Here is a 16,544-nt window from a genome sequence, read left to right as displayed (position 1 = left end):
CCCCTGAAATCCAGCAAAGCTGCTGGGGGACTCTCTAGGTGAGGGAAATTAGCCATAAATGAGAATTCTCCCTAACACCTGCCATACCACAGCAATATGGTCCCACTACTCCACACAATTATTTAATTCCTCCTAACAGTTATAATTGCTACCCTACACCTACACCGCCATGTCCCCCTCTCCTCCCTCCATGTCGCCTCCTTCTCCTAACGGGGGCTACCAAGACATGCATATATTCTATGGTCCGTGCCGTCTGCTGCTTTGCTCCCACTGGACCGGTCTGGTCCCCATCTCAAATGTAACATCCAAAGGAGATGGGGTGAATTGATTGTTTTACACTGGTGCCAGGCACTCCACTCTGCGAGCGGCTGAATTTCCAAATGTTGATGTTTCAAAAGGAAATTGTCAATGCTTTTGGGCTATCTATTCCACACCCAGTATCAAATGAATTGTATGTTTCTATTGGTCCGATCACTTAACATCATGCCTTTCTGTTGAGCCCTTGCTCACCTGCAAATCTGTTGGGTGTTCTGCTATGCAAAATGCATTGTACCATTTATTGTTCTCTTGTTGGTATTTATCCAGAGGTTCCACAATCTAGACAAGCTGAATGTTTGTTTCGCCTCCAACAACCCACTCACCCAAAGCCTCCTACTGAGCCTCCTTCACTCCTCGCACCCACACAAGTTACACAGCTACAACACCTTATTGACTCCTTGCCCTCTGGGCAGCACATGCTAATGAGGTAGGACACATTCTCTCTGTTAAACCTGTTTATATCACACTCAATCCAGAAGTCCCTATCCCGTGTCTTCCTCAGTACAGAAGATCCCTGAGAGCAGAGGAAGGTACAAACCCTGTCATCTCTTCCCTCATTGTCATCTCTTCCCTCATTGATCAGGGCATCCTCTACTACATCACTAGCACTTGCAATAGCCTGGTGCTCCCAATTGAGAAAAAGGGCACAGGCAAATTCTGTTTTTCTCACGATTTTCGCGCCCTTAATAACGCAGTAATACCCTCACATTCGGTGGTCTTAGACTCCTTGACCTGTCTCTCCTGTATTCCACCACACACCAAATTCTTCACTTGCATTGACATTGCCTCTGCCTACTTCTCGGTCACCATCCACCATCACTCTCAGTATCTTTGCATTCACTTACAAGGGGTGTCAGTTCACCTACAGGTCCTTTCCAATGGGTTTTGACTCCCCATCTCTCTTCTCCCAGGTTCTGCAGGAAGACCTCCATGAGGGCTCCACTATGATCCAATACATGGATGACCTGCTGTTGAAATCCCCCCCCATAATCAGGACACCTTCCACAAACCCCTGGATCTTGCCCCTGATGGATTCCCAGTACTGCTCCTGGTCTTCGTTGGGGCAGTAAATGGAGACCATAGTTAAAGGCTGCCTTTTCACCTCCCCTTTTACCACCACAAAGCATCGATTATGTGCGACTACCACTGCTATCCCTCTTCTTTTAAAAGCACAGGATCCGTGAAACACCTCCCCTATGGATTTCGACTTTAGGGATGGCTCTTTCCCCCTCTGCCAGTGGATCTTTTGCAGAAACATCAAATCCAGTTTCAAGAGATTGAATTCCCGGAGAGTCTGATCTTTTATGGGGGGAGATCAGGCCTCTTGTAATGAGGGAACCCAGTGCCACATTGACTATAGTTCTAACCATTTGGACAAGATTAGTTTTTCGATAAACACCACCCACATACTCTGCTCTGCCTAGCAATGTGTTCTATTGGCCTTTTTCTGGGCCACAATACAGTTACTGACTCCTGGTGGATGGCCTAAAATATAATTAACTTGACAACCCATAAGACCCTCTTGAACAAAACAAACCCTGCAACTCTTCACCCCCCCCACCTTTGGTGTCTGGACTCTGCTCGACATCAGCAACGTCGCTCGGCCAGACCACCATCTGCTCCACCACCATCGGGCTTCCAAGCATAGAATAGCGCCTCTGAGCCCTCCCCCTAGTCAGCCCCCTTCTTTGGAAGCTCTATTCGTAACCGCCCCCAACCCCCAAACAACACAGCCCTACCTTGAAAACGCATCAATAAGTAAACTCAATGACTGGAAGTGAAATGTTCGTGTAGATCTTGTCCCAGACCTCCAAACTCCCCCCAGGGTATTATGCTCCTCCTCAGCTCCAGACATTGGAGTGGGGAGTGGGACCCCGGCAAAACCCCAGGTAAAATGCTAGAAACCTTGAGACTCCCCTGTCTAATCAGCAGGAAGAAGTGGGATACCCCTCACGCCTGAGTGGGGGACTCAGGGTTCAGTTTCTTTAATTTGCAGTGATCCCTGACCCGGCGTCTGTCCACAAAGCCTGTGGTGGACGTGCCGTCCCTCGATCTCTCCCGGGACTCTAGAGTGGATTTGGGGGCTAATTCACAGAGGAGTTCCTGCATTACTCAGCTTATGTCGTCCTCAGACACCAGGTGGTATTTGTAGCGATCAAGTTCGAAAGAGAGAGAAATGGAAGCCCCATCTGTAGCGAACTCCCTTGGAGCTCAGCAATTTCGTCAGCTCAGCGCATAGTCTCCTTCTGGACAGAGTGAAGGCTGAGAGATCCTTGAATACAGTGATTTGCAAAGACCTTTCCTTCTTGGCATGTCCATGATTTTGGTCTTTTCTGTCTAATAGTGAAACATGGCTAGGACCGTCCTTGGGCCACAAGACCGCCCACCCGCTCAGTGGGCCATGTCAAACGTGGGTTCACAGGTGTTCCCCGCGTTGAAAAGCTTACCAACAACTTTGTTGATGGCTTTCGTAATGTCAGTCTGCGTCTCACCTTCACGCGCCAGAAAGCCAAAAAACACAAGATTGTTTCCGTGCTCTCGGTTTTTGAAATAGTTCATCTTTAAAAAACACTTCCCTTCCCTCCTTTCCATCTCGGATAAGCACATGTCAATCTGTGACTCAAGAATGCCCACCGATGACTGATTTGCTTCCAGGCCCAGGATGCGGTACTCCATGCTATCCACCCTCTTGTCGAGACCGTCCAGTCTTTTTGTAATATCTGCCCTACAGCCCCTAATTTGCTCTAGGAGCGCTGTCGTGCCTCTGCTCACCGAACTGGACTCCTCCAGGGCTTGTGGTGCAGTGTTGGGCATGGTGTCCTGTTGCCAAATGTAACTCCTGGTATGACTCTGATCTCGTCACCCTAAAACGCAAGTGCAGGGTGGCAGAGAGGAAATGGCGTGCTTCATGTTCATCCTCTGACAAACTGGCCTGCCGCCTGCTCCAAAGGCAATACCGGCTCTCCGTCCTCACCAAGAAGAGAGCCCTTATCCAAGCCCGCATCTCTGAGGCTTCTAACAACACGGCCGAACTCTTTAAAATCTGCAAGGAGCTGGCCAACCCTGCTGCAGTCTCTACCTCTCCTGTCCCCTCCCAGGCCCTCTGCACTGCACTGGCCTCGCACTTCATCTCAAAAACTCAGGACATCCTGTCCTCGCTCTCCTCCTCTCTCCTCCCTCCCTCTCTTCCCGGCTCTTCCTCTTGCTCTCTTGCAGCCGCCCCTCCGCCCTCCTTCTCTGCTTTTCGACCTTTTTCTGCTGATGAGGTTTCCAGACAAGTCCGATCTATGAAAGCCTCGTCTAAACAGGTTCACCCCTGTTCCTCCAAAACCATCAAGGACCACATTGACTCCCTGGCTCCTGCCCTGGCTGACTTTTGCAACCACTCATTCGCCTCTGGAGTCTTCCCATCCCCCCTCAAGCACTCCCTTGTGCACCCCCTCCTCAAGAAACCCTCTTCCGACCCCTCCTGCCCGGCCAACTATCGCCCAATCTCCATTACTCCCTTCCTGGGCAAGCTCCTGGAGAAACTGGCCATCTCCCAGCTTAACCTCCATGCTGAATCTGTTGGTAATCTTCATGACCATCAATCCGGCTTCAGAGCGGCCAGAAGCACGGAAACTGCTCTCCTGAACATCCGTGAGGACCTGCTCCTGAACCTCGATTCCAACACTCCCTGTGTTCTCATTCTGCTCGATCTCTCCTCTGCCTTTGACACTGTCAACCATGCCATCCTGCTCAACCGTCTCCGTGATAACCTGGGTATCACTGGTCAGGCTCTGGCATGGCTGACCTCTTTCCTTTCCGGTCGACCCTCCCAGGTCCAAATGGGCTCCTTCCTCTCTGACATCTTTTTCTCCACCTGTGGTGTCCCCCAGGGATCCAACCTCTTTTCAACCAGTATCTGGCACTCCTTGCCCACAGCATCGCCACTCTCTGCCCCTACTTCCAGTGCTATGCGGACGATACCCAGCTCATTTTCAGGCTACCCTCGGCCTCCTCCTCTCCTTCCCTCATCTCCGACTGTCTGTCTGCTATCCAGGAATGGTGTGCCGCCAACGACTTCTGCCTTAACGCCAGTAAGACTGAGATTCTACTCATCGGCACACCCACTCCCTCCTTCCCTGCAGCTCTCTGGCCGGCCTCCCTTGGCCCCCTTCCTGCCCATACCTGCAAGGCTAAAAACCTCGGGGTCATCTTCGACTCCACACTCTCCTTCTCTCCTCATATATCTGACGTCTCTAAGAAGTCACACTACCAGCTGCACCTCCTCAGAGGTATTCTTCCCTTCCTCTCCTTCCCCCAGAAGCTCACTGTCTCCCGAGCCCTGGTTCTCTCAAGGCTGGACTACTGTAACAGCCTCTATCTTAATCTGCCTGCCTCCACTCTCCACCCTCTGCAACTTATCCAGAACAGAACTGCGAAACTTGTCCTTGGCCTCAAGCCCAGGGACCGTATCTCTCCAGGACTGAAATCTCTTCACTGGCTCCCAGTGGCTGCGAGGATTAAGTTCAAAACCCTCTGCATTGTCCACAAGGCCTTCTGGGGCCTAAATACCTTCAACTCTCTCTTCCTAAATATCTTCCTTCACGAGCCCTTCGCTCATCCGTCTCCAAATCCCTCATGGTCAGCCGCTTCTCGAAGCAACGAGCTGGGGGCAGATCTCTCTCCGCAGCAGGGGCCTCCCTCTGGAACAGCCTTCCTGCCTCCCTGAAACTTGAGAGAACCATCTCCGGTTCCGGAAGCACCTCAAAACCTTCGCTTCTGCCTTCTCTCTCCCTCTCCCCTGCTAAACCTGCTTAACTCCCCACTGAATTCTGCACTATACCTGCATCTGGGCCACTCTCGGCGACCTCGGTCCAGGGCCCAGCCACTCTCCACTTGCACTGCCTCCCTGGCTCCCCCTGCACTGCGGGACTGTCACTGTATCCCTACAGCCCCCTTCCCAGCTCTGCACTTACCTCGCACTTGCCACCAGCTGGCCCTTTTTATTTATTATTTATTATTTATTATTTATTTACGCTACTTACCTTGTACTGCACTTTTCCCCCCCACCTCCTCCCCCTGCACTTTCTCCTTTTCCCCTTCCTCTGCACTTGCGCGATCTGAATGACACCTGGCCTAGTAGGATCGTTTGTCTGTCTTCCCCTTGTTTCCCTCCCTCCCTGCCTCGTCGCGCCTTGAAACACTTGTGTATAGGCGCGTTACAAATACCTTATCATATCATATCACACTGGGACGGCTGGTCAAACTGGTACTTCTTTAGAGTGGCTGCCCAGCTCATGTGTGGTCCTGTGGCGTTGAGCTTCCTGCACAGAAGGAGTTTAACCCGGGGATTCTCCAACTTCAGTGGGGAATGGTGCTGGGTCCTTAGCGAAAAAGTCAAGTATCTTTAGCTAAACACCTCCCATTCCTCTGGTGTTTAGGATTTGGTTGGGAAAAGTTACCTGTGGTACCTGTTGATTAGAGTAGTCCTTGAAGCAGTGATTCTTCTTCCTCTTCGAGGAAGAGTAATGATGTTTTGAAGAACTGCCGGTTGAACAAGACCTCTTCTGGTGCTTTTTTTTGTCCTTGTGGACTTGGGACCATTCTTTGGTTCGATGATCTGCACCGGGCAACTTCGAAGGAGTCAGTGTAAATAGTTTTGCAAACTGCTCCCAAAATGTTTAGGTTGCATCAATACCCAGTTCTGTGTGTCATGATCTTCTCGCAGGCAGATTCTAAGAGGATGGGAGGCATACAGTCGTCGCCGGGTTGAAAACCTTAGGTCTTCCATGGATTCAGTATGTCATAAAAGGAGAAAATGTATAAATGCCAAACGATGTGGTGTCCCTGAAGCAAGCATTATACGGGAAAAAGGAACAAAGGTCACGGGGCGCGCTGCGTCAATATATAATGGCCACTACATGTCAGGAGCAGGATGTGCAGAGGCATTAGGCGGAGCAGACACAGAGCTCCACTGCGCCCTCCCGGCGATAGAAACATTTCTGAAGAGCAGCTGTGCTGGGAGACCACATCATATATGAGGAATCCGTGGGAGGAAGGAATCGATTTCCACATGTTTGGCAGGGTAGAGCGGTGTAAATATCTTAACAGCGCATTCTCTACCTATTGGTGTCAAATCCAGCAGTTTTAACTATCGCAGTCCAAGTTGGCTTGATACCATGCTGAAGATAGTGTCTCTCAGGGATGCAAGGTTTTACGTGCCCTGTATCTGCCGATATTCTGACATGCGTTTCAAAAGTAAAGTGTGAAGACTGATGTTTTTGTTGTTTGTTTTGTGTGATGTGCCCCTGGACTTGTCTAGCAGCAAGCTTGGAAAATGGATTAATCCAGTCGGCACCAGGATTTAAGATCCACTTCGAGCAACTTCAGACAGGTTTCTGGGATGGCCGTTCGGTGCCATGAGCTTCAGCACTGTCAGTCAGGCTTTAGCGGGACAGCATGTTTGACATGGGATTTTGCAGGTTTACAGGGTGCAGCACCATGGCCACCATGTGTGGTCTTCTAGGCACTTTTCAAAGACCCTATGTAGCTTGGGACCCATCTGTAAGGGAAGCTAAGCCATTGTGGCTCTTCAGGGTTTGAAATCTCCCTCTCCTGGGATGTTAATTTTGACCACCTTATCTGTGCTCCGTCCCGTGTTTTGTCTAAGGACTGAACCTATGTCACATATGCTTCCCATCATTTCTCTCTGACCCTTGAACTTACATTTATGGCATGCCGGGCCATGGGCGTAGTTTTAGGGGGGCAGGGGTGTTTCCCCCCCCCAACTTTCATGGCACACCATTTTGTCCCCATTCAGATGTCATGTCCCACACAACAGGTTCAGCAAAGTTACTCCACTGTGCCGGGCACTTGTCCTCAGCATCATCGTGGGGCAGACATTCAATGGGTGCTTTGCGCTGCAAACTTGGAATTACAAGTGTGTCAAAATTTAAATGGAGTATTCTCCATGAATTTACTACAACCCGGGAATTCCAAAGAGACAGTAAAGAACAGGGACGGCATTCTCAGTAAGTAATGGAAGATCCCTCCCTCCCGTTCCTACTGTGCACCATCAGCCTCTGGGGTGATCATGTCTTTTGATCTGCTGAAATGTTTGTTCCTCTGCACTGAATGTGTTGGCATTGAATTCAATGAAGATACCAGGGATTGGAGACGGACGTTATTCTTAGATGTCAAGCTTTATCTATAACTCCCATGATCTCATCGATGGAGCTCAATCTGAGGACGTGTGGAGCATCATGGGTACAAACTAAGGGTAGGGATAGTGAGACAGCACCACCCATGTTGGTGCCCTTTTACTTTAGAAGTTAGCAACTTTTAATACCCCACACCAATAACTAGATGCCGGCCTATCCACAGCATGCAAGTCTAAACAGATCCACATGCTTTAGGGAAAAATATACAGCAAGTGTGATACTTGGTGAGTATGAAATGGTGTACTGTGTGCATGTGATGAATTAAGGGTGGGAGGGTGACTAGTAGCTTGCACCTTGAATATTTTACACACATGAACAAACATGATAATTTCTTATGCACAAGGAGATAGAAGGGTTGTACTTGTAAAGTAGGTAAAACTAGAGACAAAACCGGAATCATAAGGTAACATGCATTTCATCTCTTATGACCTTCAATCTGCCTCCTCCTTGCCAAAAAGATACAAGTTAACAAGTTGCACAGAAACATCCCAGTGAAATTAAGCATTGCGTGGAGGAGATGTCAAGCAAGTAATGCTCACAAAAGGCATAAGAAATAATGGCCGCTTAAGGGGCAAATGCACAAATTTGGCTGTGGGTTACATGCATCTTGTGCAGCCACTGTATTTTACATTGAATTACATATAAAGTGCTCATGATACAATGATTATGTTAATGTGTCAGAATTAAAGCAAACTAAACAAACTTCTAAAATGACTAAGAAATACACGCTGACATGAAAGCATGGGAATACAAGAGCACTACTTACAGGCAATTTGTGGTCAAATCCTTTTACTTTGATGATTAAACCATGTTCTCCCGCCACTAGTTTGTATTCCAACTGAGCCACATCGGCATCATATGCAGGCTCTGCAAGATTCTGTGCGAGTATGTTTACAAAGATATCAAAGAGCACCAATCTGCAAAGGAGGAATTATTACATAGGAAATTAAACCAGCTATTTGGCTTTTGAGTGATAAATCTAGATTTCGTTTAGTGTTTCTGCGTATTCAGTTACAGTATACCATATGTGAAATCCAGGTCGCTTCAGCAGCACTTTACTTTCTAACCAAGTTTAGTGCAGTCTTGAACTTGGTTGATGCAGTCCCCGGATTTAGAAATGTAGGTTTTCTCTGATGACCGGATTATATGTTTGAAGTCAACAATGATAGGAGTCCTAATCTAATGCCAACACATCTTATTTAACCCTCTTACTACTAGACTGCTGTGGACAAAAAAAAACAATCTATACATTTAACAAACATTATTTAACAAATCATCACCTTTCTGTGACTTCCATCGGCTTAAAATCACATGCTTTGCATAGGCCGCTATCTAGGGGTTGGCTCAGAGTAATTAATCTTGTTATTTAAAAATGTACTAAAGGGGGCAACGACAAAGGTGTGCCTGCAAACACTGGCCCTACCCAGTGGGAACAGGGTCCTATTATCCCTCACGCATCAACATCTACAGATTTTTCTGACATGATGCATGTATGTACTGCATGAGTGTTGCTGTATTTTGTACTGCACCTTCACTAGCATGTGGGTAGGCGCATTTGATTCTAAGCAGATACATTTCACAGAAAGACTCAATGCTGTATAAAAGAAAATTCTGAATTCCTTGTCGCTACCTTATTAATATCTTTTAACCCATTTGCTATAAAAGCCAACCTTGACAAAATGCTACATACTGGGCCAGATTCTCATGAGTGAAAATAAAAAAGGAGCCCAGAAAAGACGCTCATTTTATTTGTGCTTATTGCTGAAATGCTCAGGTCACCTCATTCTCAAAGGTGACCGGCGGATTTCAAGAGGGGCTGTAGAATAGCCCAAAGATGTGCAGTCCAGCCTCCGTGCATACATTAGCGTTGGGAGCACACTCCCAACACTAATGTGTGACAGGTTCCCAGCAACCACATGGTTGCTGGGAATGAATTTCACAGAGGGGTGTTCAATTCTCAATGAAAAACCTGGGAAAATGGAAAAAGCTATTCCATTCCCATTTGGATGATAGAAATAGTACTGCGACAGGGGCAGACTAAAGCGAGTTGTCACACTTCAAAAGAAAAACATGATTGGGTAAGAAAAGACACTATCATAATTTGTGCCTGTTTAACAAGGCATATGGGGATGATGCAAATTTTTTGGAATTTAAAAGTGCATCCCGTTTGTAATTCAGGATGCCCTTTTAAATGCCCAGAATTGCCCCCTTATCTGTGCAAATGCGTAAAGGAGGGTGGGGGGGGGGGGGGGGCAGGGCATCTCAATGAGCACATCTATGAGGCGCTTTCTCAGATGCCCTTAGTGAATTGGGCTGCTCCATTTTTGGTGCAAGTAAAGAGATGCGCTAGTGCATCTCTTCACTTGCACCAAAAAAGCTTTGAGAATCTGGTCCAGAGTGTACTTTAGGGGTGAACAAACAAATGACTTTGCTCTCTGTAATGTTCTTTCTGATGGATGTTCCTTGCATGGATTCCTCATCGACTATACTCAGCGCCAGCTGCTCTTTGGATATTTTTTCTGCCGTCAGGGGGCACAGCGAGACTCAAGAGCCCTGCGTTGGACATGATCCCGGGGCCAGTATATATAGCGGCTCTTTGTCCCGTGACCTCAGTTCCACCCTTTTCCTCTAGCACTCAGACGCTGATGACCGCAAAACTAAGTGGTACTAGCTACCTCCAGAGGGGAAGGTAGGGAGAGTGATGAGGAATATGTGGGAAGAACATTACTGAGAGGTAAGTATAAGTAATTTGTTCTTCTAATGGCTCCTTCCTCTCACGGATTCCCCATCTATGATATACTCCCAAAGCAGTACAGAGACCTGGAGGAAGGAAGGTAGCAAGAACAACCCTTTAAACAATAAAACTCTGGAGGACATCCCTGCCGAAAAGAGTGTCCTGAAAAGAGACAGAATCCAAGCAGTAAAGCTTAGCAAACGTGTGCAAGGAAACCTACGTGAATGCTTGGGAAATATCCAGAACAGGCACTCTGCGTTGTTGAGCCGAGGCGGCAGCTAAATCTTTGGTTGAGTGATCCCCAACACCATCACAGACCTCCTTGCCGGCCAGATTGTACCATTCTAATATTCAGATAATGATCCATCGAGACAGGGTCCGTTTCTTAACAGCCCTACCTGCTTGGGCGCCCACATACCCGAGACTGTTAAGACGGATTTCTGAACTCTGTCCTGGTGGCACAGAAGTTCAGAAGGCCAACCTAATTACTTGGAACAGGGTAACCTCTGGACGAGCCAGACCAATCAAGGTAGCGATCGCGGCGGTCAAGACTAGGTCTCAAGAGGGGTGAGGGTGACTGAAAGCCCGCAATGAGCACACAAAGCAAGATCACTTACAAACTACTCCAAACAGTTGTTATATTAAAAATATATACACATTTATTTCAAGGCCTTTAAAACAATGACCGTAGCGAGAAAAACACAATATAACGATAGTAAACCAACACATACCATATCAACACAATATATATACAAAAACAACCAGTCTCAAGCGTTATATGCACGAAATGTGTAGTCCACCTAAAAGGGAGGGAAAACAGGCAGTGTGAAATAATGCTTAGACCCAGTTCACCTTCAGAGGCACCTAACTAGATGGAAGGAGCCCTGCGAAGAGTGGAGCCTTGTGCTAAAAAGTACCTGCACGCGCTGGTGCCAACGGGCAAAAGGAGAAGCTCTTCGAGGGAAATCAGGCAGTTCAGTTTAGTGCACAAAAGAAGAACAAGTTCCGCGGCTCAAGCGCAGCCTCCACAGTGGGCAGAAGCAGAGCGCGAGTACGGAAAAGGGTGCTGTTTGACACAGCGGGGAAAAGCAATGGGCTCCTGCAGGAGGGCGACCAGATCCTAGCTCTGCTACTCACCGGTCCCCGATGCAAGCAGACCCAGGCTTCTCCGCGTCCGTTTCAGTAGCTGGCAGGTTCAGAAGAGCAGGGAACGCCTCGTCGTCGTGTTGAGTAAAAAGACGTCCCAATCGAAGAAACCCGCACAGTTTGTTACCACAGCAGGGCAACGGAGCGGCCGTGTGTATCTGAGCCAAATGTACACTACTCACTTCAGACCTGAGAAAGCCAAGTGTACGAAGCGTGTGAGAGTGACAAGGGCTCGAAATACTACACAACCTGGCGGCGGTTACAGAGCAAGACTCCCGTGTAAGCTGGTCAGTCAGCTGGATGGCCCAGAGACACTTCCGAAGGCTTACTGGCAGGAGATGGTGAAGATGCCGAGAATAGCTGTTCCCGCTATTCCAAGGGTCGAAGTACCAGTACAGGCCTTCTGGTTCGATCAAAGGTGAAAAGGGTTTCACAAGGCGACAGCAGTGCAGAGGAGAAGTCCTTCAGCGGGTCACCAGCGATTCCTCGGTCCAGCCTCTTGGTTGCAGGATACTTGGCTCCTGTATTCCTTCGTTCGTGAGAACTCAGGAGATCGACATGGTAGTGGTGTTTCCAGCCCACTCTTATCCACGGTTCCCTTCGCGCCAAAACGGAGGGGACCCAATGGGAGATCCGCTCATCAACACTCACACCATTCATGGACCAATCACGGACCACGGTGGTCCCAGGCATTCACACCACCCTAGACTCTCTGGCACCCAGGATGTGTATTGGGACCAGACATCCCAGCCCACATCCTGGAGGCACACACAAGACATGTAGAAGCCCGCGAAAGCATCCGTGTTTCGCGGGAAAGTACATGCCCAAATAAGGAAGGCCCCGGGTCGGCTCTACCTGGGGAAGGTGAAGGGAGCAAGACGGTCAGCGGACAGGACAAAGGAGCCTCGTGGTCTGGCCATTTTGGGAGCCAGGCCACCATTTTGGGTTAAGCGCGGAAAACGCGCTTAGGACGTCAAAAGGAGCTCAAAACACAAGAAACGATCGCTGCCACCATTCCCGTGCCTGAATTACTTGCACTGATCAGATACAATCCTAAACGAGTATCTAGGGCCTGCAGAAGGCTAGAGACCCAAGAGAGCTGTAACTTAGCTTACAGTGCCCTCTTGTGTCATGTTGCACGAAAGCCGCAACATGATAAAAGAAACTACGGGAAACAGCGTTCCCCGGTACTGACAGTCTTAAGGGCATGTCAGTATCCCCGTAAGAAAGGAGCAAAAGCCCAGAGGAGTGCGGCAGAAGGCTGCACTTCTCTGGCAAAGTTAAGAACAAGGTGAAAAACAACAGCAAAAAGTTTAGGGGTTGCCACATGGAAGGAAAATTACCTACAATTACGAAATCTTTCCTAACAGAGACCATCTTCGGAAGAAAGATCTAACTCTCAACATTGCCTTCTCCTTGAAGAAAACTAAGCAGGGAGGATTAATAAACAAAGCCTGGAGCTCACTCACCCATCTATCAGCAGTGATGGCAAACAGGAATATCATCTTAATAGTGAGCAGTCTAAAAACAACAATTATGAAGGGGCTCATACGGAGCGCCCATTAAAAACATCAATACATTTAAATTGCATGCGGGAACAAAAACTGGCATGGGGAGAAACTTACTGGAAAGACCCCATAGGAATTGAATAACTGTGGAGCTTGTGAAAAGGGAGCCCCGCTATGGGGTTCTCTTGAACAAAATGGCTATAGGATTCCCTCTTCACTGTACCAATCTGTAGGTCTTTTCGAGCCAAAGACAGAATAAAATCCAACACAGAGATAGTGGCACCAAGCTGTAAAAGTCTGCCACCTGCTGGCATAAATGGTCTTGGGGTGGGGGTCTTCCAACAAATCCCACTCGCTATACCTCAGTCTTTCAGCAGTCAGGCTGTAGAGGTTTGAGTGCATGACCCTGCCCTCTGAGTGGGGGAGGAGGTCCGTCCTCTGTGGATAACGGCAGGGAGGGAAGATGGCCATATCCAACAACTCCGGGTACCATGTTCTCCGGGCCCAGTCCAGAGCGATCAAGACCATGGCCCCGAACAGACGCAGTCCCGGGAGAACCAACAGAATAGCAGGGATCGGTGGAAACGCATAGAGCAGTTCCAAGTCCCATTCGACTGTCAATGCGTCCCTCAGAGCAACAGGACTAGGACATTTCCTAGAGCAGAACCTCCTGCATTGCCCGTTTACACTGTGTTGAGAAGGAGCCTAGTGCTTCTCTTCATTCCCAAGTGCTTTAGAATTCGGCAAGACTTCTGTTAACTGTTTTCTAAGCACTAAAAGAGGGAGGAGGGTCACTAAATGAAGATTGTTAGGATTTAAACATACGGTGCAAATAACTATGGAACAAGTTACTTACCTGCAACTGTTGTTCTCCAGCATGGTTTTGGCATGGATTCACATGCTCATGAATATTCCCCATCGTCATGCTTGGGAATCCTCGGTTTCAGTTTCGTTTCTGAACTGTCTTTCTACTAGTAACCAATCACTGGTCTCTGGATCATACTGCCCCCAGCCAATGACTGCCCTCTACCTAAGCCCCTCTTCTGGCAGCCATCTTCAGATTTGGTAGCACGTAAAGTTGCGGTAGGACCAAGAGAAGAGCCGCAGAGGGGTAGGCGGGAGGGTTTGCATGTGAATCCATGCCAGACCCATGCTGGAGAACAATATTGTTCCTTCTCCAACATGGGGTCTGGCATGGATTCACATTCTCATGAATATAATAATACATAGCAGTACACACATGCACAACCACGGAAGGTGGCAAGGCTCAACATTAAGCATCTCTTACCTCCTCACCAGGCTCACCTTAAGTGAACAGGTTGCGCAGCACTGCCTGGCCGACTCTTGACTCCTCCCTGGAACCCAGGTCCACGCAGTAGAACCTCGTAAAGGTGTGTGTCGACCTCCACGTAGCAGCCCTGCAGATGTCGGGCAGGGGCACACCAGACATGAACGCCGTGGTAGCAGCGATTGCTCTGGTTGAATGGGCTCTCGGACGGCCAGGCAACGGTCGGTTTGCCAACCGGTGACAGTCCATAATGCAGCGGGAGAGCCATCTGGAAATGGAAGCCTTCGAGAGGGCCTTCCCTTGGTTCACAGGTCCAAAGTTCACAAACAGCTGTGATGTCTTCCGAAAACTGTTTGTGCGGTCCACGTACAAATTCAGCGCTCTAGCCACATCCAGCGAGTGCAAAGTCCTCTCAGCCGGCGACGAAGGTGACGGGAAGAAAACCGGTAACACCAAGGGCTCGTTGAGATGGAAGTCCGACGGCACCTTGGGCATAATGGAGGGGTGCGTCCTCAGCACCACCTTCGTATCGTGAAAAGTCAGGTATGGAGGTTTAGAGGAGAGGGCCTGGATCTCTCCCACTCATCGTGCGGAGGTGATGGCCACAAGAAACGCTGTCTTCCACGACAGGAATTTCAACGGTGCCAAATGCAGAGGCTCGAATGGCGGCCCCATGAGCCTGGACAGCACCACGTTGAGCTACCACGCCGGTGCCGGAGCCTACACCGGCGGGAATGACCGGAAAAGTCCCTTCATAAACTCCTTCACCAGACGATGGCACCACAGAGATGATCTCCCCGGGGTCGTGGATTAGCGGGAAATCGCCGCTAGATGGATCTTGATGGAGGCGTGCGCCAGCCCCTCCTTGGCCAGCGACAGTAGGTATGGCGGCACTTGAGGGGCCGTAATCCGCAGAGGGTTAATCTTCTGTGCACGGCACCACACAGAGAACCTCTTCCATTTCTGTCCATAACACTTGAGAGTTAAGGGCGTCCTGGCCTTTGCAAGCACCTCCTTGCAGTCTGCCGGGATATCGTACCATCCAAACTCTAGCGCTGCAGGAGCCAGGCCTGCAAGTTCAGCTACGCCGGATCGTGGTGTAGGATGGCGCCTCCTTCTCTGATGAGGAGATCCGTGTCCGTCTGCAGTTTTACTGGGGGGGACGCTGACATGTCCAGAAGGTCCGGGAACCAGATCTGCCACAGCCACGCCGGTGCAACGAGGATCATCCTGCACCGGGACCGTTTAAGTTGGTTGATGAGTCGCAGCAGCAACGGCAATGGTGGGAACGCATAAAGGGACAGGCCGTCCTAGGGGAACGAGAAGGCCTCGCCCATGCACCCCGGCTGGGGAAACCTACTGGCGAACCTCTGGCACTTGGTGTTCGTCGCCATCGCGAACAGGTCGATTTGGGGATTGCCCCATCGTTGGAAGAGGAGATCCACTTGATCCTGCCGCAGTTCCCACTTGTGGCACGAGCGCAGCTACCTGCTGAGTGCATCGGCGCTGGTGTTTTTTATTCCTGCCAGGTGCAATGGTACCAGAAACATCCCTTGGGCGATGGCCCAATGCCACAGATCCTGGGTCTCCTTGGATAGGGCTAGGGATCTGGTGCCTCCCTGCTTCCGGATGTAAAACATTGTCGTGGTGTTGTCTGTGAAGATCCTCACCACATTGCCCTTGAGGGACGGAAGGAACGACCTGAGGGCTCAGAACACGGCTCAGAGCTCCAGGACGTTGATGTGTAGTGACCTCTCCTCCGGTAGCCAAAGACCTCTTGCGTGGAGATCTCTGCCGTGAGACCCCTATCCCTCTAGGGAGGTGTCCGTCGTCACCGTCTCCTGATAGGCTGGGGTCTGGAATTCCATACCCACCGTCAGATGCGCGAAGGTACCCCACCACCCGATCGCTTGTCGAAACGTCTCAATGAGTGAGATCCTGTCTTCGAAGTTGCTCGTCGCTTGCATCCAACAGGCGTCGAGGAACTCCTGAAGTGGTTGCATCGTAGTCTGCAAAGGCGGACGAAGTAATGCAGGAGGACATCATGCCGAGCAGGGACTTGACGGACCTCAACTTGGCCACGTCCATGGTCGACAGCCGTTGCACCTTGCCTAGGATGGCCTTTGTCGTTTCTTCCGACGGAGATGCTAGTCGCGCCACTGTGTCGAGCTTGGCTCCCAGGAACAGGGCGACTTGCAACGGTACCAGGAGGGATTTTGTGAAGTTGATTGAGAATCCCAGATCCGTGAGCAGTTGGATGGTCTTCCTTGTGTGATTGAAGGCGAGTTCTCTCCACTCTGCCCGGATAAGCCAGTCGTCCAGGTATGGGTAGACGAGAATTCCCT

General features: G+C 49.6%; 1 protein-coding gene across 1 annotated transcript in view; it reads right to left on the bottom strand.

The window, feature by feature from the left end:
* The window catches only part of NRDC (nardilysin convertase), a 1,236,039-nt gene that overhangs the window by 666,959 nt on the left and 552,536 nt on the right, over window positions 1-16,544 (bottom strand). The window contains exon 20 of the mRNA XM_069642204.1: window positions 8,290-8,440. Coding sequence (XP_069498305.1) covers window positions 8,290-8,440 — 151 coding nt within the window. The remainder of the gene's footprint in view (window positions 1-8,289; window positions 8,441-16,544) is intronic.

Source organism: Ambystoma mexicanum, chromosome 1q, assembly GCF_040938575.1.
Source record: "Ambystoma mexicanum isolate Mex_15411 chromosome 1q, UKY_AmexF1_1, whole genome shotgun sequence".
In the NCBI taxonomy this organism is placed as follows: domain Eukaryota; kingdom Metazoa; phylum Chordata; class Amphibia; order Caudata; family Ambystomatidae; genus Ambystoma; species Ambystoma mexicanum.
The sequence above is the reverse complement of the archived record's forward strand: the minus strand, read 5'-3'. Positions and strand labels throughout refer to the sequence as shown.